We start from the raw sequence: 23,805 nt of genomic DNA on the forward strand, positions 1-23,805 counted from the left end.
TCAACCCCAGATAACCCTACTAAGAGTTGATTGTCCTTCTGATGTTGTTCAATGTGACTGATGTAAAAGGTTAGCATTCTCTTTGGGTCAAGATGAGAACGACTTCCTTCCTGTTCAATCATGCTCCCCCCGATGCCTCCTTTACCCTGAATTACTGCCCCGCTTTCGGGTCACCCCCACAGGTTGAAGGTTTCATTTATCCTCTTCTACCAGATCCATTCCGCCTTCGTAGGGCCTCTGAGCCAACTAAGTTTGGCTGCTGTACAAAACACTCTAATGCATATAGCTCCAGTCGAGCCATCGAGTCTTCAATGTTTGTTTAAATTGCTTTATTAACTAGGTTTGTCAGTTTATGTCATTGTCATGTAACCGATTATTAATCGTCCATGTTTATTTTACACTGGTGAAACAAGAATGTCAGTCTTTGCATGCTCCTTCCTTAATTACATAGTACCCGCAAGCGTTGTAAAACATAAAACCTCAATAAAACATTTTTTTTTTAAAAGGAGGCAGGGTGAAGAAGGCAGGGTGATAAACTGTGGGAAGGCATGATAACTTTCAGGAGAGGTTACGCTTTTGTACTGAGGACCAGTTTGTCCAGGGAAAAGGTGGAGTCCAGCTGCTAAACAGACAGTGCCTGTAATTTCCTCATGGGATGAGCCGACGTGATCATTATGAGGAAAGTCATCTCGAGTTCATGTAGGCGCAGAGAGCAGCTCTGCATTACTTTAAATGGGCCACACATTTGAAAAGTGAGAACTAAATAAAGGCCCCATTGAGGCATTACAAATGGTGTTGGCAAGAACATATGGGTCAGCACTTTCAAAAATCTCATCAAAACAGCTGATTTGAATAAAAGTGGCTGACAAGACTAGGAAGGCCAAAAGTTGATCCTTAACTGTTGTCACAGCAAGTCCTTTTTTAGCAAGAGAAAGAAAACAACAGTATGTGAAACAACTGTGCTGAAGAGAGTGGATATTTTGGGAGGAATACTACCGAGCAACAAACTTCTCCCAGTGTCCCACAGAAACTGTTTTGGTGGAGGAGTCCATGGCTGCTAAGAAGAAATTTACTACTTCAGTAGAAACTCAAATTTCATCAACCGTACCCGCTCAATTTCCATGCATGGAGGTGTAAGTTGTGCAGGCTCGGTGCAAGACATTGTCTTGCGGCTGCACAGGTCCTTCTGAAGGGGCAGCAGATCGGAGGATAGATGCTCATGGTCAGAAGTTAAAGGAACCACTTTCATCGACTAGTCCGGAGCCACAAGGATGACGTGGGCCTGGTGTCTTTTGATCTTCAGAGCTGCGACACACTGACAATTCAGCCACTTCCAAAGGTAGAAAGCTGCCTGGCACATAACCCACAATCCCACTCTGCCCTGTTTGTTGCAGTAACACATGGAGGTAGTGTTGTCTGTAAAAACGAACCCCTGTTCTCCTTTAAAAGACAGGAGGAATGCCTTCAGTGCCAAGCAAATCGCCTTAAAATTTAACAAGTTGATGTGGAGACGGACTTCTACCGGAGAGCACAGTCCTCTGATTTCCACCTCTCCCAGGTGGTTCCCCCACCTTAGCCCCCTATTCATTAGTCAGAACCTTTATCTCTTGGTGGGGTAGGGAGAGGGGTTTGAACTAAACTATGGTCTAGTAGCCACAACAACATGTCTTCTGTAGTCTCCTCCAACACAGAGATAGAATTTGACTTGTTTCCTTGGTGCCAAGCCAACCGAACTTGGCCCAGGGTGAGCATTTCTAACTTGAGCTTCCTGAAAAAGAAGTTCAAAAGCAAAGGTCGAGGACATGGCAAAGGCCTCTGTTCTTTTTGGGCACCAAATAGTAATTAACGAGTGTAACAACACGTCCAGACTTCTGTCGCTGGTACCCTCTCCATGGCTCACTTGTCCAAGAGAGCCTAAACTTCCTCTCGCAGAATGCACAAGTGGTCCTTGAGGAGGAGGCATGGTGTAGGAGGCATATCATGAGGAGTAAAAGCGGAGGGCGTATCAGTTGTAGATAATTTGGAGTACCCACTGGTGTGATGTGATGCTACGCCATCCTTTAAGGTAAAAGGTGAAATAACCTTCCACCAGGAGTTCATGCACCACCACCAATACAATACATTGGTTACATTGGTTATACAGCAGCTGCAAAGGGGATGTACAAATTGGGTTTGTTTGTTGCCGGTGGTGCGATTCCCTTCCCTCGAAAGGCTTGGGAGGCATGTACGGACATTGCCTCTGCAGAAAGGGCAGGGATAATACAGGCCTTTAAGCATCTTGCCTAATGGCACTAGGATTTATAGATTCCCTGCCCAAAATTCTGGAGTGGAGGGGATACTTAACCAACTTCCCCTGCCTTGAAAATAGTCGATGGGCAATATGCCATCCTCCCCCCCTCACTAGGGTATCGGGAGTTCTTAAAAAACGCTTTTGCATAGTTGGCAACTGGGAGGGACCTTCATGGCCCACAGAATTCTAAAAGTAATAAGCATTTGCAATGCAATAGGTCTCGCATTAGGAAAGTGTGAGCTATTGGTATTGTAAATGACACATTTTTTTAATATGTGTTGGCTTTGAAAATAGAGTGATGTGGTGGTGCCCCCGAGTGATGTGGTGGTGCCCCCGAGTGATGTGGTGGTGCCCCCGAGTGATGTGGTGGTGCCCCCGAGTGATGTGGTGGTGCCCCCGAGTGATGTGGTGGTGCCCCCGAGTGATGTGGTGGTGCCCCCGAGTGATGTGGTGGTGCCCCCGCGTGATGTGGTGGTGCCCCCGCGTGATGTGGTGGTGCCCCCGCGTGATGTGGTGGTGCCCCCGAGTGATGTGGTGGTGCCCCAGAGTGATGTGGTGGTGCCCCAGAGTGATGTGGTGGTGCCCCAGAGTGATGTGGTGGTGCCCCAGAGTGATGTGGTGGTGCCCCAGAGTGATGTGGTGGTGCCCCAGAGTGATGTGGTGGTGCCCCAGAGTGATGTGGTGGTGCCCCAGAGTGATGTGGTGGTGCCCCAGAGTGATGTGGTGGTGTCCCAGAGTGATGTGGTGGTGTGATGTGGTGGTGTCCCCGAGTGATGTGGTGGTGTCCCCGAGTGATGTGGTGGTGTCCCCGAGTGATGTGGTGGTGTCCCCGAGTGATGTGGTGGTGTCCCCGAGTGATGTGGTGGTGTCCCCGAGTGATGTGGTGGTGCCCCCGAGTGATGTGGTGGTCCCCCCGAGTGATGTGGTGGTCCCCCCGAGTGATGTGGTGGTCCCCCCGAGTGATGTGGTGGTCCCCCCGAGTGATGTGGTGGTGCCCCGAGTGATGTGGTGTGGCCCCGAGTGATGTGGTGGTGGCCCAGAGTTATGTGGTGGTGGCCCCGAGTGATGTGGTGGTGTCCCCGAGTGATGTGGTGTGAAAGACCAACAGAATGAATGTACAGAGTAAAGGGACATGGTGAAAGATGATGAAAACCGAATGAGCAACGAGGACAGAATGACAACCTACCATAAACGCACAACAGAGTGAGAAGGAGTAGAAACGTGATGGATGTACAGGAGGAGAGGACAGGCAGGGGCATGTGGTGAGTGTGGGCAGAGGGAGGTTGTGTTGGATGGAGAGTCGGGGGAGGAGGAGAGACTGAGGCTCTGTTTTGGCAGGTTGACATGATTAGAATGACGTGACACGTAGAGTTCATGGTTGAAAGGGTATCGAGCGAGATAGAGAAAGTCTGCAGGGTGAAAGAGACAGGGTACGAGTGGAGAGACCGCCTGCAATAGAGTACAATAAAGAGAGACAGGACATTATTGAGCGCAGGTTACTGTGAGAAAAGAGCACCCCCCAGCGGCGGATGTAGAGACAGGGTGAGAAGAACCTGATGACATCCCCCGCATCATCATTCATTGAATTAATTTAGGGAGGTGCATAGAGAGAGGGCGTGACACTAACTGCTGGTGTAAATGCTTTTCTTGTGGTTAGAATAGACATCTACGAGTGGGTGTGTTCGAGAAACAAATTGAAACGTAATTTTGGAAGGTTCTTTTTGAATTCTGTTAAATAAGGCCATCTTTTTTTTCCCAAATGTAGCCTTTAAAAAAAACGAAACGTTAGTTTAGTTTAGAGCAGGCATCATGAACATGGAGAAAGAGGGAGAGAAGCTGGTCTTATCCTGTTTTTTTAACTGCATTGCAAAGTGTACACAGCAAACAAGTGCTGTTGAAGGTAACTAAACGCTGCACCCCACAGGGTTTTGGTGTATGTGAATAAAATGGAGTTGAATTATACATCAAAAGGACATGGACATACACACTATATGCCAAGTTACATACCAACAAACAATGTGTTGTAGAGATCTGTGACTGGCTGCAGCTAGACGTCTGTGCTTCTGCTAGACTCTTGGGTACTTTGCCGAGTCATATCAACTGATTGTCCTTCCAGACCAAGTGTACACATCAGTCATTTTTTTAAAAGAGAACATGACGATGAGCACAGTGCCAAGTAAGAGCACAGCTTCTCATAGCATAGAAGGATGCAAGAACTCCCAATACTCGCACAGCAGCTAAAGACAGGGCAACTTACAACAAAACAATGCACTTACTGAGGCAACTACTAAGGTCAGTGTGAGCTCAGGTAATTTAAGCTGACAGCAGCGTTGTTGCTGTATTGGATCGCAGAGGACGCACCGGAGGGGAGCAGGGCTACTACAATAATGGAAATTAATAAAACTTAATTGAGCATTAACTGACCAGGGTTGTAAAGGAGCAGAAACAACTCGGTATTGGTGATATTACTTACTAATAGGCCGTGAGGCCTAGGGTGCAAGGCGGCGAGGAAATCGACAGGCTGCAGGCATGCGGTCAGGTCAAATTAGAAATAAATAATGCACACGTTGTTAGTGTGCAGGCGCTTTGGGAGAAGAATTAACGAAGTGAATGAAAGCAGCTGCCGCGAGTGAAGGAAAAGGAAGGTAACTTATAAAGGGACTTACATTGAATTGGTGCTATCGGTCGTGGACGCTACTCTTTTGAAAATACAAATGCTGCAGCAGTGAAGCCCGTACCCAGTAGGTGCCCATGAGACCTATACATGGGGCTGTTGGGGGTGAGAGAGGGGTCGGGCAAAGTAGCGAATGGCTGTGGATGGAAATGCTTCTACAAACGCTATATTTTTAAAAATACAAATGCTGCTATGAAGCCCGCACATTATAGGAGCTCGCAGGACCTGTGCATGGGGTTGTTGGGAGCGAGGGAGGAGTTGGGCAGAGCAGGGAATGGCTACGGGAGGGAGGAGGAATGAGGGAGCGTTGCTGCTTAATTGAGAAAGGCTCCATTTGTGTTCAGAGGGTGGGGGAGGGCTCATAATGCGGAGCAGGAGGGGGAAGCAAAAACAGCTTCAAGCAATACGCCGTGCCATGCAAAGCAAAAGATAGGCGGCGCAGCTGCAAAAAGTATGTTATCCATGCTTCCGTTGAAAGTGTTAGCCTGTGTGTATTAAAGATAAAACATGGTGTGCATTTTGAAAAAACAAAACGTTTTAGCTACACAATGGGCTCTGCGTCATGCTTCCCGCTTGAATGCCTGAAGTCGAAAGGGTGGGAGGGGTAGTGAGGCTGAGTGCGCGCAAGTCGGATGGGGCTCGCGCCTCGGGCATGTTTACTGCGAACACATGGGAATGCAAAGCCATTAATCAAGCAGGATGGCTCTGTCTGCCTTCAGGCCCAGTGGCGCCTGTTGTCTGCTTACTGCGAGAATTAAAGAGGAAAAAGACCGAAAAGGAGAGAGACATTCAGCTAGTAGACTGTAATATGTGACGAATGTACTATTAAAAAACTGCTTTAAAAAGTCATTCCCGTTGTATAAAATACTAAGAAATATTCAATTGCAGAGGCCTTTTTACATAAAAATGAATGTTTTTTTCCTGGGAGCCCTCTTTTGTTTACAAAAGAAAGTAGCATTTCACTAGATATCGTGCACTGAAGCGTTTTGTCAATGACAATGTTCTGATTAATACGGTTATGAGGGTGGCTGGCCACTTTGCAGGTTGGGAGTGATCTGTGGTTGACGAGCTTTATGATTTACAAGGGCTGACTGCTGCATAGCGGCTCATTGCGTGTCTGGTCTCAAATTATATGTGTGCGCTGGCTGAATTCAGAATTGTATTGTATGTTAATGCCCATGTCAAACAAGCAGAGCAGCATGAGTCACAGCGATTTGGAATAAGTGTCTAGTGAGAAGTACAGGCAAATGAAACTAACCAAAAGGGAGGGGGGAGATGCGAGCAGAGCCAACAAAAAACAAGCTCTTGGCATTGCTGTGAAGGGGGGGGGGAAGAAATGCGAGTGGGCGGGGGAGCGGATCCCTTTGAAGTGGGAGTAAGGCGGCTCGGGAGCAAATGGTAAAAAGCACGTGTATGAGAACATGCACTGTACGAAATCCGCAATGGTTTCAAAGCTTATTTGGCCCACAATACTCTAGTCTATTTATTCCTTGCGGAATAGAATAGTCGAGACCTAAAAATCACCTATCCTCCACAGTGTGCCACTTGCCAGTGGATTGCTAGCAGCCTAGCACTGATGGAAATGAGTGGCACAAGTATTGGAAATGGGTGGCAATTGCAGAGGGTGCCTGCAGCTACCCTTTTCCCAAATTCAACACACAACAAGTCCGACACACACAGGGGTCACAGTAACTGCTTCCTCACTGTCAATGAAATGTGTCTTTCAGAGGTCACATGATTCCTGCATATCTAGGCTGAGTCACACTGCAAATTTGCTTTTCCACTCTTCCGGCATGGTGATTTCTTTTTCCCACCGCTATGTTTCAGGATGGAGCGTTTAGGCCAGTTCATTCACGCTTCGACCTCCGTATAATGGATACAAACTCCACTGAAACTATGTGAGAGGCATTAATAATAAGACTTTTAAGAGACAAGGCGACAGCATGTGGGAGTTTTAAGAGACAGCGACTCTGTATGCAAGTCAGAAGCCCGGTGACATTCACAGTACAAGAGATTTTGAAAGGTGACTCACAAAGGACAGGAATGAGTCTAGATTCTTAAAGATAAATCCTGCTTCAATGATGGGCATCTCAGAGACTGCATAAACAAGACACTGGCTTAAGGAATTTGTGTACAGGTGCAGGAAGAGACAGACCAATATTTCACAGGATTTGAGGGAGTCTCTCTGTTCAGCTAATAATTACAATTTCACACCCAAGTCCTTCATGGTCTTTCAATCCAACCTGTACTCTCGGGCAATAATTCTGCCAGAATGTTGGGGCAATAATTCCGCCAGAATGCTGGGGCAATAATTCCGCCAGAATGCTGGGGCAATAATTCCGCCAGAATGCTGCTCCACCACCATCAATCGCCTTCTCTGGGTCAATGTTCATGACCTTCACCAAATCAGGACCTCCAACCCTACTTCATAACAGCACCTAGTCACTCTTTAGAGCATATACCCGTTCTGCCCACTCATACCACACCGATAGGACCAAGTCACTACCCACAAAGGCCTATGGCTGCCATCCATGTAAATCCAGTGGAGGAAACAGTCTGTCTGACCTATCACGACTAAGTCTCAACTTAAGGTGTGGGCAGAAAAGCAAGACTTATTACTGTCCTAACACATTGCTTTATTGAGGTCTTGGCTACACGTGGCTCTAGCAGCAGAAATCAATACTTTTCACGCCTACAGAGCAGAAAAAAGGGTTTTCAATTTGGCCTAATGTTTCATTGGCAGACAGTCAAAATCAAGGGCTGAATACACCATAGGGAGTTCGGAACAGTATTTTTCAACATTTAGCTTCCAAAGTGAAGCAACTCATTTATAGGCACTTCAACAGAATGGTATGCAAACAATCTAAGAATTGTAGCAAACAACAATCTCCTTCCATCTTACCTGTCTTTTAAACTGTTGGCATTCTTCTGGCGTGAGTGTGTCAGCTTTGGCAATAAGTGGAATGATATTAACTTTTTCATGCAAACGCTTCATGAATTCTATATCCAGTGGTTTTAATCTGGAGAAAAGTTAAAAACACAAATATGAGAAATGCTGCAATAACACTACACCCAACATTTCTTGCCGAAATAGTCTACTTTCACTTTAAGACACAAAATGTAATACCCGTTTACTAGCCACCCATTTGTAATGTCATGCATCTGCAACAGTTGTTTTTATGTTGCCCAGAAGTTAATTAATCATAACGGATCAAATTAAGAAATACCTTACTGCAGGATACTACATGAAAGTTTCTGGTTTTAACTAGGATGGTTAATGTGGAGTAAAATGGTCACACATTTGATTATTTAGTGCAATACAAGATAAAAACATCCTTTGCTATTTAGACCTATCCTAGGTTCTCGAAAGCTCGAAAACATTACATACTTGAAGGTACTCAAAACCGTGAAAATATTATTTGCTTGAAAAATACAGAAGACGTCCCTTAACCAGCAATGTACTGCTTGCTGCCAAAAGGCTTTTTACTGCCCTGGAATTAATGGAGGGAATCATCTATCACCTATTATTGTGCCCAACCTGTTTCCAATGAACACACAAGCACGGCCAGGCCTAAACAGCTTGTGCCTCACACATGCAAACACAAGAAAGCCAAGGGTGATGTCTAGAGCTTTGGTAGCCTAGGCCATGCTGCAATGGGACTGGAGAGTGCTGTGGTTTGTTCTTTAGCTGGCGGATAAAGTTATTTCTCACTAACTATTAGTTCCTGTTAACATCGCCTTGTCTAAGGATTGGGATTCTTCAGAAAGCTGTCTATTCCGTTAAACAAAATCCACCTGTCCCTTTTGGTGTCACCTAGGAAGGTGACAAATTATGGCAGAGTGCTTAATATATCAGCCCCCTGATAACAGACACTTTGACTATGACAGAGCTCATAATATTTCAAGGTTTGACTCGGATTTTGCCACATTTCCACAAATTTACATACAGGGTCTGGAAGTGGGCAGGAAAGCCAGTTACAGTGTGGGACCGCCCTGTAAGTCTGTGCATAGCCATAATGATTTTAAGGGCATTTACCAACTTCCCTCAAATCTCTTCCTGCACTGGAAAAGGTTGGAAAAGTACTCCTGACAAAGGCAAGAGTAAAACCTTCCCAAGAATGAGAAAAGGGGACGCAGGGTAGTGAATTTACAGTCACTTAGCAGGTTTACGCATGAATAGCTACAAGTGAATATTTGGTTATGAGGAAATTAAATTCACAAATGTTTGCCAGGAGTACAGTGTTGATTCAGAAAAGGGGGTGGTGATGAACAGAGTGCCTGAATTAAGCAGACCACTCTTACCCAGTCCAAAGATCAGGGCTTGATCCATCACCGTTTTTTAGCTCACTGCACCATCCCAGCTCAGAACTTGGCTATATGCAAATTAGTCTGCTCCTGTCCCAGTGCATGATGGGAACAGGGCAAACCAAACTACCAAGCCAATTCTTATACTGGGAAGGAAACAAGCTTCCGGGGACCGGTTTCTGCCATTTCAGGCGTCGTCGGCCCGGCTTGCTTGAATCCTGATGGTGCAATGAGCAAGGGACTCACATCTGAGTATACCCTTCCACGCTTATGGTGGACAAAATGATTCAGAAAAGGGGGTGGTGATGAACAGAGTGCCTGAATTAAGCAGACCACTCTTACCCAGTCCAAAGATCAGGGCTTGATCCATCACAGTTTTTTAGCTCACTGCACCATCCCAGCTCAGAATTTGGCTATATGCAAATTAGTCTGTTCCTGTCCCAGTGCATGATGGGAACAGGGCAAACCAAACTACCAAGCCAATTCTTATACTGGGAAGGAAACAAGCTTCCGGGGACCGGTTTCTGCCATTTCAGGCGTCGTCGGCCCGGCTTGCTTGAATCCTGATGGTGCAATGAGCAAGGGACTCACATCTGAGTATACCCTTCCACGCTTATGGTGGACAAAATGATTCAGAAAAGGGGGTGGTGATGAACAGAGTGTCTGAATTAAGCAGACCACTCTTACCCAGTCCAAAGATCAGGGCTTGATCCCATGATGCACTGGGCCAGGGACAGACTAATTTGCATATAGCCAGGTTCTGAGCTGGGATGGGGCAGTGAGCTAAATAACGGTGATGGATCAAGCCCTGATCTTTGGACTGGGTAAGAGTGGTCTGCTTAATTCAGACACTCTGTTCATCACCACCCCCTTTTCTGAATCAGGAGTACAGTGTTAACTCCTACCACCTCTAAAATTATAATTCCGACCAGGTTTTTAAATATAAATGCAAAACTATCGACATAAGAATCCTGCACATTTTTTATGGGGACTAAGTGCATAATTAGATCATTCACAAGGTATGGCAAAACCCAGCCCGCCATTCATCTGCCACATAGCATGGGACAAATATTTTCAATCCCTATTGGATTGGGGCATCTATGCGGCTGGCATGAGGTAGTATTATTGGACCTCCCTTCTACCTCGGACTAATGACTGTATATTTTGAAACAGGGACTCAATCAAGCTCACTTAACCTCCTATACAGTGGTAGGATCTCTGAATTACTACCATCTGCCAACCAAAATGTTCTTGAAGCGTTGGGGGCAGTCCTGAAATGGATCGTGTGGCAGGATAGACTCACTGGTGGATTTTATTGCTGGGATCTAATTGGCATATCAAAAGGTAGGAATCATCTGGGGAGGCCACACATCTTGAGCCATATGAACAAATCCCTCACAAATCTGATCTTCACAGAGGTCAATTCTTTAGATTTTTACAACTGAGACACGCTTTGAGTGTTTGCAGCTCAAAACTAGAGACTTCATGAATATAAATCCGGAGAAGCGAAAATCACTATTTAGCACCATGGTAAGAAATGAATATAGCCACTTCGAGCACAATGGGAAAGGGGCATCCGACAACTCTAAGACCATGAATGGGTTTCAGCCAAAATGCCACCCAGGGAACCGGCCATCTCTGTGCTCCTGTGGTTGATATGGTTTAAGATTTTCCAAAGATAATATTATACCCCCAATACCCTTGCATAAAATTGGACCATTATCATACATGCAATGCCAAAGATATAACAGACTTCTGTACCTGGTATGCATGCTGTGTGGGTCTGAGCGCACATTAAGAAATATTTTGACAATATCCAAGAGACAGTAACTTGGGCTCTCTTGGTCCAAGTCACACGGTTATCAAAGACAGAAGTTAGGGATCACAGTTGAGGGTATACACACAGACAAGCAGAAGCTGATCGATAAGGCAGCTTAATCGCAAAAGAGACATCAGCAGCTACTGGTTGAGTAAGACTCTGCCGCCTCTCTACGAGCGGCAGCAGGGGAGGGATAGACGTGCTCAATTGGAATGAGAAATATAATATAATTGCGGCTGCCTGACCAAATACGAGAAAATATGGGGGCTCTGGCACCAACTCTTTGAACTTGGCTAATAGCATGCTGCTGGCTTGTGGATTAAATGGTGAGCTAGAGGCGGCAAGGAGATACTTCAGGTGCAAACTGCAATTTTGAGATGCCTTCAAGGTCGCTGTATTCTGTGTCAAATGTGTGAATTGTCTATGTACAACACTGTTTGTATATGCATTATAACTTTTGTTCCTCTCTATTGGAAAACAAATAAAATGTTATTATACCATCGAAAACTTATGAATTCCTGGCAGTCCGCACCAATGCAACAACATACACCTGGTGGTGGCACTGCTGCAACTTTCTTTGAGACTAAGGCCCCCAAATTAATTTTCATTTTACCCATAATGTTTGTATTTCTTAAACATTGACATGCCTCAAAAAGTAATTATAGTTGCACGATAGGTTAGTAAAACATTTCCATGTGAGATTTTCTTTGTATACTCACTTTCATGCTCATGGATTTCTTTTTTTCCCCAGAATCAGGGACAACTCTCGGAGTATTGGAAATATTCTCAAATTCTTACATTTGCAAATACGTATAGATATTGGAACCACTGGCAGTAGTGCAAGCTGAGCTCGCAGCATTTTCTTAGAATACTTGCCATAATAGCAGAGGTATTGCATTAGTGAATCATATATCTATCTATATATCTATCGATATATATATATATATATATATATATATATATACACACACACACACATATATATATATATATATACACACATACATACATACACACAATACACACACACAGTCTAAGCAGCTTATCCATATGGATATAAGACTTGCCTTATTGGCAGACAATTCTCTTACACAGACCCATACCATGCTACTGGAAACATGCATCCAAAAGATTTGTGCTGCATAGAGTTGGTCCTACTTTTCCAGTGGACAAAATAAACAAGGCAACTTGTTCTCTTGGATCCCAATCAATACACCCGAGTTTTGGATGATAGGAATTACACACCCCTGCCTCATGCTCAAAGAGGTTGCTGGTGAATCATGGTTAATTCTGTTGGATTCCGCTCTCGATTCATCATCGATCAGCTATGATACTGGTTGTAGTGTCCTCTTTTGCTCCGTAGCCTCACCTATTTTCGGTGGTTAAGTCTTTTCCTTCTCTTATCGTTATGATTGTGTCGAGAAACCTTGGCATATTTTGTGTAACATGCATGAGCCAAATAATACTGGCACTGATAGTAGCCAATATATTTCTGGTTACTGGTTAGACCCTTGTAATATTAATGCACAAATATGATTCATGGCACAATACGAAGCAGTGAAATCGAAAACTATTAAACTTATTTAGCAAACAAAGTTTCAAACATATGGCATCATATATTTAATACTGATAACTAAGACACATGAACATATTATAATAAGGACCTTTGTTACGTTAATGGGATATGCAAGTATATGTCCTGGCAATTCTAGGTTGGACTTTGTTTTCACAAGCAAAACGGTCTAAGTGACTTATCTGCACAAACAAATTAAAACCATCTGTTTTAAATACATAACAACGCATGGGGCCACTGATGGTTTATTTAGCACCAAATTGTACCCCGAGAAGGTATACTGTAATTTTTCGCTTAAAGACTCCATTGACAATGATTGTCCTATGGAACTTTAGGTGCTAGAGTTCAACAACCCAACTTTTGAAAAATAACACCAATGGCTATGCTGGACCACAAGAACTATTAAAATCTCCAGTGATTTACAAATGTGTACTTCAATTTAGTTTACATCTTGAAGTTTGAGTGATCCCATGGACACAGTACATTTAGGACATTTACAGCACAGCTCTCCCCTGAGATAAATGTAGTCTTTCATCTAATAATAACTCCGTTCCAATTCAAATGTTGCATCTCATATCATGAAAAAACTATTGAGTTGCAGGTCACAGGCATTGCATACAAGGGAAAAACAAAAATCACCAACTGTCTGTTGGAGTTCCAAAGTATTCGAATAGTAGTAGTCAGTCTCTGAACATCTGGGACTTTTCAGAGCTGAGGTTCTACTTGTAGATGCGTGCTTCTGCGTGGATTTACACAATACAGTACTTACAAATCTTCAGTCATTAAAATAGACTTGAAATAAAGTTCCTTGAAGTCAATAGCTCCGTCTGGGGCTATCACGGTGTCGTGAACGACAAATCCAAACAGTTCTGGCTGACAGCGGCGTCAAAGGCCAGCTACAGTGTCAGGAAGACCCGCAAAACAGTACCTTTAGGAATGCAGGGCGTCTGCGACCTCTCGTTGAGCTTCGAAATCACGTCGTCCACAAGCGTCGGTTCCGGAGGCTGGTGCAGGAGTCGCCGGGCCCTTGAACTCATACGTGTTGCAGATCGAGCTCCTCGCGGTTGAAGTCGGGAGCACCGGCGTCGGCAGGTGTCAAGGGCTGCAGTGCGATGTGCAGCACGCGGTGCCTTCAGGTTGTGGTGCAGGCAGCAGCTCGGTGACGGTCGTCCAGCTGGGTCGGTGAGACCAGGGCTGTGGTGCAAAGTGATGCGGTGCTCGTCACTGTGCTGGCAGGTGACCGTGCAAGCAGGGGCGTTGATGTCGGCGTGGAGCATCGTTGTCGGTGATACCAGGGCGACGGCATGTAGTGAGGCGGTGCGGATTACGGTGCCCACAAGTTGTGGTGCAAGCAGCGGCTCGGTGGTGGCGGCATGTGCTGTCGTTGGGGAGTCCAGGGTTGCGGTGTGGCGTTGCAGTGGTGCCTTCAGGACACAGAGTCAGCAGCGGCGTCCTAGACTGCGTCATGTTGCTTTTCTTCTGTTGCAGCACATAACAGTCCCCAGTGCTCATGGCAGAAGACTTTGAAGTCTTTGCTGTTCCTGAGACTTCTTGAACAGGGGGCAAGCTCTACCTCAAGCCCTTGGAGAAACTCAATAAAGAAGTTTGCAGAAAGTTCAGTCCAATCCTTTCACTGCCCAAGATGGAAGGAGCCACTGCAGGCCAACACAGGAAAGCACACAGCAAAGTGGTAGTTCCTCGCGTGCAGGCGGATATCAAGACATGGACCCGAATGCCACTGATATACAGCAGGTCGGCAATATTCAAAATGGTCGCACTCCCCCGCTTGTTGTACCAATTGCAGAACCACCCGCACCAGATTGCGCACAAATGGTTCCGGCTGGTGAATTCGGCGCTGGGACAGTTTCTTTGGGGAGGAGGAGTGGTGCGTGTTGCATTGCGCACATGCTTTCTCTCCACATACTGTTGAGGTCTTGCGACATCCTATATCCTTACATATTATCAGGCCTCGCACCTGTTGGTCCTCAACGAGTGGTGGTATGGAGATAGGGGGGACCCGGCCTACCCTGTGGAGCGTTAGCTGATGGGGCAGTTCACTCTTCATTCGATACTTTATTCACCAGCGCTGCGCTGTGCATTGCCACCGGCCACGAAAGTAATCTTTCAGATTTGGCACCAATCTCTGAAGCGTATGGGGTGGTGGAACACACTTACGGAGGAAAGCCTCTCCCCTGTGGCACAATGGGCGTTTGCCCGACTTAACCCCCTTCAGGGATTTCGGGGCTGGGATGCCATTGGCATATCCACCCTGGGCGACGTGCGGAATGGCTCCCTCAAATCGTTTCACGATCTGCATGAGGAGCTTGGCATGCCCCAGACGCAATTTTTCAGGTACCTCCAGCTCCGGCAAGTGCTCACCCCTATTCTGGAGAGTCTTGACTCTATACCGGAGTTTAGTCAGCTAGAGGCAAAAGTTTTTATGGGAGACCTTGAGACCAAAAAGATATCGCACATATATCAGACCCTGGTCACCCATAGTGTGTCCCAGTTGGAGAAACTGAGGGGGGCATGGGAGGAAGATGTGGGGGTCTTGGAGGAAGAAGATTGTTGGGAGGCCTTGACCGCACCTCGGGGGGGGGGGCAGCCATAGCTATGCGTCTCCGCCTCATCCAATTTAAATATATCCATCAAATTTATTTTACATTTTACTCGGGTGTGGCGGGCGGGGCTGGTGGCATTCCCTGAATGTCTCCGGTGCGGTGGGTCGGACGCCACATTCCTACACACCGTCTGGCAATGTTTGTCACTGGACCGGTTTTGGAGAGGGATATTCGCCTGCCTGTAGGAGGTCCTGGGGTGGTCGCTTCCACGTACTCCGCAGTTTGTCCTTTTGCATGTGATGGAGGGGATCGGGGCAACCTTTATAAGCGGCATTTGCTACTGTAGGGTCTCACATTAGCGAAACGTGCAATCGCCCAGTTGTGGAAGGATGTGCAGGCCCCCTCGGTGGCTGCCTGGAAAAATGGATTAGACTTCTGCATGGGGTTGGAGCAGCCAATCTTTGTGGCCTGAGGGTGTCCGCGTAAGCACTTCAAAATTTGGAAGAGGTGGGCTGACTATAGGGACCTGTGGCTGGAGTCCCCGGCTGAAAGACAATATTTTGCTGGAATGTGGATAGGGACAGGGTGGGGGGGCCTGGCGCAGTGTGAGTGGTTGGTTGTCGTGTGTGTGTGTGCTCGGTGGGTGGGTTTCAGTGGTGGTAGCGCAACTCGGGGGGGGGGGGAATAGTTGGGGTTTCGGGGGGTTGTTATTTTCAGTAATTCTTACTGTTGATTATGCTGATAATCTTGTTTTTCTTCAAAAGTCAATTGCTGATCCATGCCTCTGTAATGTGATGCTGCAGTGGACTCTGGTGTACAGGGTCATGCGCCTATTGTGCAAATTGACGAATAAAGATATATATATATATATATATATATATATATATATATATATATATATATATATATATATATATATATATATATATATATATATATTTTTTTTTTTTTAAAGTGGTAGTTCCTACTCACAGCTTCTCCAGCTCTTCTTCTTGGCAGTCTTCTTGGTGCAAAGGAGTTCTAAACTTAAGGGGTCGGGCCCCACTTTTTTATAGCCCAAAATCCTTTGTTCTCAGGGGCAGTGTGTGTCTGTGCCCAGCTAGAACCAGTGCTGTCCTCTCGGTCCTCAGCTTCTGGCAGGAGGTGGAAACAGCATTGTCAGAGGCAGACCAGGCCCATTCAGGTGAAAGGAAATCTCCTCCGCCCCTACTCTAAATGCATCCCAGGTCTGTTCAGCCCATCCCTGACCCATCCAGACTCTCTGGAGCCACTGCTCCTCCCCAGCCGCTGTCATGCCAAAGCCAGCAGTCAATACGCAAACCCAGCAGAGGCACACTGGATGGCTGAGCAAGAAAAAACCTGCCTTCTAAAAGTGGTATTTTCAAACACAAAATGTAAAAATCACCTCAACTAAAAGAAGCATCTTTAGATTCGGACTTTAGGCACACTAAACTTTATTTTCCTACCTTGTTCCCAGGGGTAGTAATGTGTATAAAATGTTATAAGCAAACTCCCCACTCTGTACTTTGGGAACAGGTAGCCTTGCAATAGTGAAAAACTACATTGGCAGTAATTCACTATCAGGACATACCACACACACCATGGCATGTCCTACCTATCACATACACTGCACCCTGCCCACAGGGGTACCCATGGCCTACCTCAGGGGTGTCTGATATATAAAAATATGGAAGGTTAGGGCCTGGCAAGTGGGTAAACTTGCCAAGTCGACATGGCAGTACCAGACTGCACACAGGCTTTGCAATGGCAGGCCAGAGTTACATTTATAGGCTCCTTGTGTGGGTGGCACAACCAGTGCTGCAAGCCCACTAGCAGTACAAAAGGGGGTGGCGATGGACGGAGCATCTGAACCAATCAAACACTCACACCAAGTCAACAGATCTGGGTTTAATCTATCACCGTTCTTTAGCCCACGCCACCACCCCAGTTCAGACATGGCCATATGCAAATCAGTCTGACCCTGTGCCTCATGGGAACAGTCCAGCCCGAACTGCCAAGCCATGCCTTTCCTGGACCGGAAACGAGCTTCCGAGGACCGGTTTCTGGCATTTCAGCCGTCTTCAGTCCGGCTTGCTTGAATCCAGTGGCAAAGTGAGCAAGGGACTCACGTCTGAGCATACCCTGCCAACTTATGGCGAACAAAGCGGTACAAAAGGGGGTGGCGATGGACGGAGCATCTGAACCAATCAAACACTCACCCCTAGTCAACAGATCTGGGTATAATCCATCCTAGGATGCTTGATTCCAGTCCAGGGAAAACATGGCTTGGCAGTTCGGGCTGGACTGTTCCCACGAGGCACAGGGTCAAGACTGATTTGCATATGGCCTTGTCTGCACTGGGGTGGCTTGGTGAACAAACTAACGATGGATTAAACCCAGATCTGTAACTGGGGGTGAATGTTTTGCCATTGTGCAACATTCCGTTCATCATCTTGTGTGTTTTGCTTTTCAGCCCACTAGCAGCATTTGCTTTACAGGGCCTGGGCGCACACTGTGCACTGTACTAGGGACGGACTAGTAAATCAAATCAGCCAATCATGTAAACCGCAGCCAATAACACAATCTACAACAGGAGCACCTGCTCTTTAACACTGAACGTCAGTGAGAAAGTGCGCAAAGACACTAAATCAGCTAAATCAGAATCAAAACCGGGAGGTCAGAAAGCAAAAAAAAAAAAAAGGGGAAACACGCCAAAAATGCCAAGTCTAATAATGTATACATAGCACCCTCAAAGAAACGTCCATAGACCATTTTATCCAATGAATGTGCAGGAAGGGTATTTATAATCAGTGGTTCAAAACAGTCAATTTGTTGTTATGAATATAGTCAGCAATTTCTTTGAAATATAGTATAATTGAAATAAAATAAAACCATTATCAGTAAAGACACCTTAAGAATATGTTTACAATAATTTCTGCATATTATCAGAGAAGATCCTCAAATAGGATATCAGTTTAACGTGACTCCCTTTATGAACCAGAAGCCTACAAATCACCAACTCTTAGTACCTTACTCAGATAATCGCTGGTCATAAGGGCATATTTTTGAGAACGAGGGAAAGGTAACACTTCCCATTCAACCACATAACACTAGAGCAAAATTAAGAAAAGAAAAATCACAGCTTCATGCAGCCAACATGGTATAGATTCAGTAAGTAACAGGTGCGTTATAAGCCCTTTAAGTTCTTGGTAAGTCCACAATGGTGATTTGCAACCAGATAGCTTGTGCTGTTGAGCTGGCTCGACCCCATAAATTATTCAAGATAGATATTCCTTAATCTACATGATATCTAGGAGTACAAGATCAAGATCCAACTTTATCAGAATGTTAATGCGATTCAAATATATACATTAAATCAATAAGTGTGATATTCCCCTTCCTTTCTGCTTTTCCTCAATTTTAACCATCCTTCTTCCCAACACGACTGCATTTGTTAATAGATTGCATTGTTTTGTCACTAGTTTTAGATTACTTTTTATAATAAAACAAATCTATTAAAAAAAAACTACACTGGAGATCAAAGTTAGATTGACTTGTGGCTTTCTCCGTTAACAACTTCTATTCCATTCAAGGTTTTCGGTATCCTTGTTGACAGAGGCAGTGTTAGAAATGGGGGTCTCTGGTTGGCAGTGGTTTGCATCCTGACAAATAGAGACCCTTATTCTAGTCAGGGTAAGAGGATTATGCAGCTAAAATAACCCCTGCTCACCCATTGTTAGCTTGGCACAAGTAATCAGGCTTATCTCAGAGGCAAGTGTAAAGCATTTGTACATATACACACAGAAAAGGAGAAAACACTACAAATGGACACCTCACCAGTTTAGAGAAATAACCAATATTTATCTGAATGAAACAAGACCAAAACGATAACAAACCTTGGCATAGTCAATAGGTCTCGCTTTTGGGACCTTAGAAGTATTTAGTTATGCAGCACAATATATTTGGTGCAACAACATCCACTGTTGCATGGCTAAACACTTATAAGGTCCCAAAGGCGAGACCTATTGGCTATGCCAATGCTTGTTCGTTTTTGGTTTTCAGCACTTTTAGTAGATATGCATAATAATTCACAGGAGCACCATTGGTCTTTATATATTAACATTATTTAGTAAGCGGCATGTATCGGACTCATGTTTCAGCAATCTGCATACAATCAGTATCCAGTAATATATGCAATATCCATACATATATGTGATGAAGAAGGCATGTAATGGTTAACTTAGTTTAAATGAGTAACAACTGTACAGTTATAGACAAGGTGAGTCTTCTAAGGTAAGTACATACAGTTTTGTGAGGGAAATCAGAAAACGTGAGGCTGTGGGATGTACTCAAATTGTGGCTAGGTAAAGGACATTTGTGATTGCATTGGACATTTTGGAACTAAGGGAGGGAGATTGTATAAATTGTGTTATGTCCAGTCGTTTTTTAATATGAACACCTCGCATAAGTAAATCGGCAGACGTTTGTAATTATCAGGGGGTCTGGTATCCTCTTTAATGCAATTTTAAAGGAGAAGAGCAATAACAAATAAACCCTCAGTCCGGCAATAAGCCGTTTTCGCAGACACCAGGTCTCCTTTATCCTCGGAGAGACAGAATCAACTTCGGCCCACTGTAATACAGTAGAGTGCCATTGAGACTTACCAGGTAAGGATGAGGCCCTCCATCTCATAGTGACTGAGTGTCTACCCAGTAAGAAGGGTAGGTCTAAACACCTGTCCGCAAACTTACCAGACATGGGGCACTTGTAGAGGCCCAGTATGCAATGTTCTAGACTATGAAGTTCCTGGGGGCCGGTGACAGATGACAATATGGTGCCAAGATCTCCCCAATAGTTGACTTTGTCAGACACATTCCAGAAGATGTGCTTGATATCTGCCCCATTGCAAGGCAACGAGGGCAGTTTCAACTGGCTGTAACCTATTTTACTCAACCACATCTATGACAGATAGGCCTGATTCTAAATATCATGGTGCATGTGTTGAAATCTAACAGTTGCAGTCCTTTTTCATTTAAATTGAGCCAACTGGACCAACACACTTGCTAATAATATGTGAAAGCATAGCCAAGGATTGGAAAATGGTGGCTGGTGGTAATAATATGGCAGCAAATGAGAGTTTGAGCCCTGGCATTGTTGATATTTGATAAAAATAGATTGGCTAAAGTTCTCTTTTAGCATTTCTGACTCATCACAGTGAACCAATCATGTGATGAAATATCCTAAAGGTCTTTAATGGTTTCTTTCTTTGCTATTCTGACAGAGGGCCATTGAACATCTAGAAAAAGAGTCATTGTAGTTCACTGCGTCCCTGTTCCCAGTAGCTTGTACGCTAGGGTTGTGTGTGGCAGGCCAGAGTGTTGTGTGTGCCCTGTTGGGCTTCAGTATTTAGCATTCAAGCATTCAGAGCAGTGGCTTTCTGTTTTCCAAGTTGGCACCGCTTTGCAGCAAAGTTTGTTTCTTTACATAGCGTTGTGTTTCCTCTCCGGAACGTGTGCCGCGAAGGGCAGACCCCAAAGTGACTTTACAGGCCACCTCTGCGCTCCCTGCCAAGTTCCCTCCAATGAATGGCACAACAGTCAGGAGTTGAGACGGCCCTCGAAATACCTCGGAGCTGAGGCGCAGCTGCCGCCGCGAGTGAAGTGGGCGCTGTGTAATAATAGGCCAGCCAGGGGGATCTCTGGGACTCAGTGCTCAGACCAGTCGGTGCACCAGAGGAAATTTAAATGAAATATGAAAGTATGAGGATCAAGGAGATCTCTTTGCGGCAGGATCCCGATCTATGGAAGGAGTTGGCGTTGCTGGCCCGGGGCTGTGATTTTGTCTTGCCCTCTAGGTTCAATAAGATACCAAAGGCTTTTCAGCAACTACAGGTTTGATGCTGCCATTTTCCGCTGTATTCTTTTTTTTATTTTAATTGTACCCTACACGCACGCTCTGTGAAGTAGCAAAATGTATTTTTGTTCAGACTGCCTACATCACAATGTTGAGAATTTTGAGAAACTTGTGCGCCTACCTTTTGTTTGTTCGGTTTTTCCCAGTTGTGTGACGGGTGGCGTCTGTTGCCACTAGCTGACCTAGAGCAGGTTTAACAAACCTTGCTTTGCAAACAGTCGTGTCCGTGCACGTTTAATGGTGTGAATACACAGCTATATGCATGTTTAACAAAGTATATATGCTGAAAGCTAGATTCAGATGTGCACACATTTCACAGATTGTTCAGGCTAAAGTTACTGAGCGACGCGATCTGTGGAGGGGGAGGGAATTGAGCAAGCAAGGCGGAGAGAGGCACGCAAGGCTTAATAAGCCTTGACAGAAACCCACATGGCGGCTGCACGCGTGAACGCAAGCTTGAGGCCAGCAAAAGCCTCTGGTAGCATTTCAAAAAGCCACTCACTAAATTTCTCGCAAAGCATGCGCTGGCTCAGCGAGACCTAAAAATCCAACAAGTAAAGACATCACTTTTAAAATGTTCAAAACAGTTTAGTCCATAGGAAACTAAATATGCGTCGCTTATCACAAAGTGCGTGGGATGCGTAAAAATCAAAGTTTAAACTGGAGCTGGGAAGGTGACGTACTGCAAAACCAAAGCGATGCGCCTGTTCCTTACTGCCAGGGGAGGTGATGCGTCTCTTCCTTACTGTCAGGAGAGGTGAGGCGTCGATTTCCAAACACACTGCTTCTGCTCCTTACTGCTGGGCCACGTCGAAGAAGAACTTGGCACAGAGGGACAATGCGTCGAAAATCCGGATGCGCTAGGTCGATGTGGCTGAACAAGTGCTGGGTCGATTTCTCAGTCACAAAGCAGGTGATGCGCTGATTTCTTCAGCCGCACAGCAGGGCCCGCATCGGAGCATGAGCCAAGGATGTTGGTGGCACAGTGCTCGGGACCCTAGCTGCAGCGATCTTTCAGCTGCACTGCTAGCGCTGCATTGATTTATCAGCCGCGTGGGTTTTTCTACCGTACGGAGATGCTGCTTCAGAAACACAGGCGCGGAGAGTCTATGCATGTATTTTCTGAGTTCTTATCAGCAAAACCACCTCAAAGGGGCCAGAACTGGAATTGGCACCACATGGCAAGTCAAAACTCCCAGCAGATGAGTTCAGGGGCTGCAGAAGAAGTCTTTGATGGCCTTGGGATTTCTTAAGAGGGAAGCAAGCACTCAAGCCCCTGGAGAACCCTGGAAGTAGGATATAGAAAGCAAAGTTCAGCCCTTTCACTCCCAGGGCAGAAGCAACAGGCCAGCACAACAAAAACAAAGCGACAAGCAGAGTGGCAGTTCTCCTCCTACAGCATCTAGCTCTTCTTCCTAGAAGAATGTCCTTCAGTCCAGAAGTGTTCTGAAGTTATGGTGTCACAGCTCCAGTACTTATACCAGTTTCTACTTTTGAAGTAGGCAAACTTTGAAGGAAAGTCTATGTAGTGCACAAGACCCTGGCTCCAGACACACTACAGGGGGGTGGTGAGAGCTCTGTGTGAGGACAGGCACAGTCCTATTCAGGTGTCAGTGACAATTCCACCCACCACGTTAGCTCAGGAAGACCCATCAGCTTGGTGGTGATGGTCCATCACGTTACACAGGGCACACCATCAGCTCCCTGTGTGTGACTGTCTACAGTGAATGCACAAACAACCCAACTGTTACCCTCCCTCAGACGTGAATTCCACAGGCAGGCAGAGGCACAGAATGTTAAAGCAAGAAAATGCCCATAAGATGATGGATGGATGGAGTCATGAAATCTTTCAACCACTTGCCCCCAGTCAAGAGATCTGGGATTAATCCATTGTTCTTTTGCTCACAATGCCACCCAAGTTTGAACCCAGCCATATATAAATCAGATTTCACCCTGCTCCTTATGGGAAAAGTCCACCCCGAACTGCCACGCTAGGTCCTCCCAAGACCGGAAACCAGCATCCTGGGACCATTTTCGGGGTATCACTCCTAGCATGCTTCATCATAGAATAATAATAAAACCTAGTGCTTTCTCTGTCCTGTGGAGGATTAGTTTACTACGTACGGACGGGCTCTTTTGTTTTTGATGGTACAAGTCAATAGAAGGACGCGCTCCTCAAGGAAATTCCTCTTATCTCCCCCTTTAAGTTGAGACTGGCTAGAACACTGCAATGTCGTCAGTGTAGACCAAAACTCTATTGTTCTGCAGAAACAAAATAAGCTGGTTTTGGAACAGAAAGATCACCTACACAGAAAGCAGCCTGAGCTGGGCAAGGGGAGAGTCATAAGGCATTTATGCCATCAACATGGGAGAGGATGTGCAACTTTATGGTGGAGCAAAAAGTGTAGGCCTGGGAATAGGGTTGGATTCTTTGTTCGAGGCTCATGGCATTTTTGGGGAGAGGATGTGAAACTTTATGGTGGAGAAGAAAGTGTAGGCCTGGGAGTAGGGTTGGATTCTTTGTTGGAGGTTCATGGCATTTTTGCAGACGGGTTGGGTCAACAACTTGGTGCTAGATTTGTGGAGCAGAGGGGAAGTGGGGAAGCTTTTGTGACATATGGATTTCAACAAAAACTTCAAGATTACACCTCAGCCTTGATGAGGATGCCG

General features: G+C 45.6%; 1 protein-coding gene across 2 annotated transcripts in view; it reads right to left on the reverse strand.

Moving 5' to 3' along the window:
• The window catches only part of SEPTIN7 (septin 7), a 525,571-nt gene that overhangs the window by 123,781 nt on the left and 377,985 nt on the right, over positions 1–23,805 (reverse strand). For both annotated transcript variants that reach the window (XM_078688225.1, XM_078688224.1), the window contains exon 6: positions 7,867–7,984. In XM_078688225.1, the coding sequence (XP_078544351.1) occupies positions 7,867–7,984 (118 nt within the window). The remainder of the gene's footprint in view (positions 1–7,866; positions 7,985–23,805) is intronic.

Source organism: Lissotriton helveticus, chromosome 4_1 (assembly GCF_964261635.1).
Source record: "Lissotriton helveticus chromosome 4_1, aLisHel1.1, whole genome shotgun sequence".
In the NCBI taxonomy this organism is placed as follows: domain Eukaryota; kingdom Metazoa; phylum Chordata; class Amphibia; order Caudata; family Salamandridae; genus Lissotriton; species Lissotriton helveticus.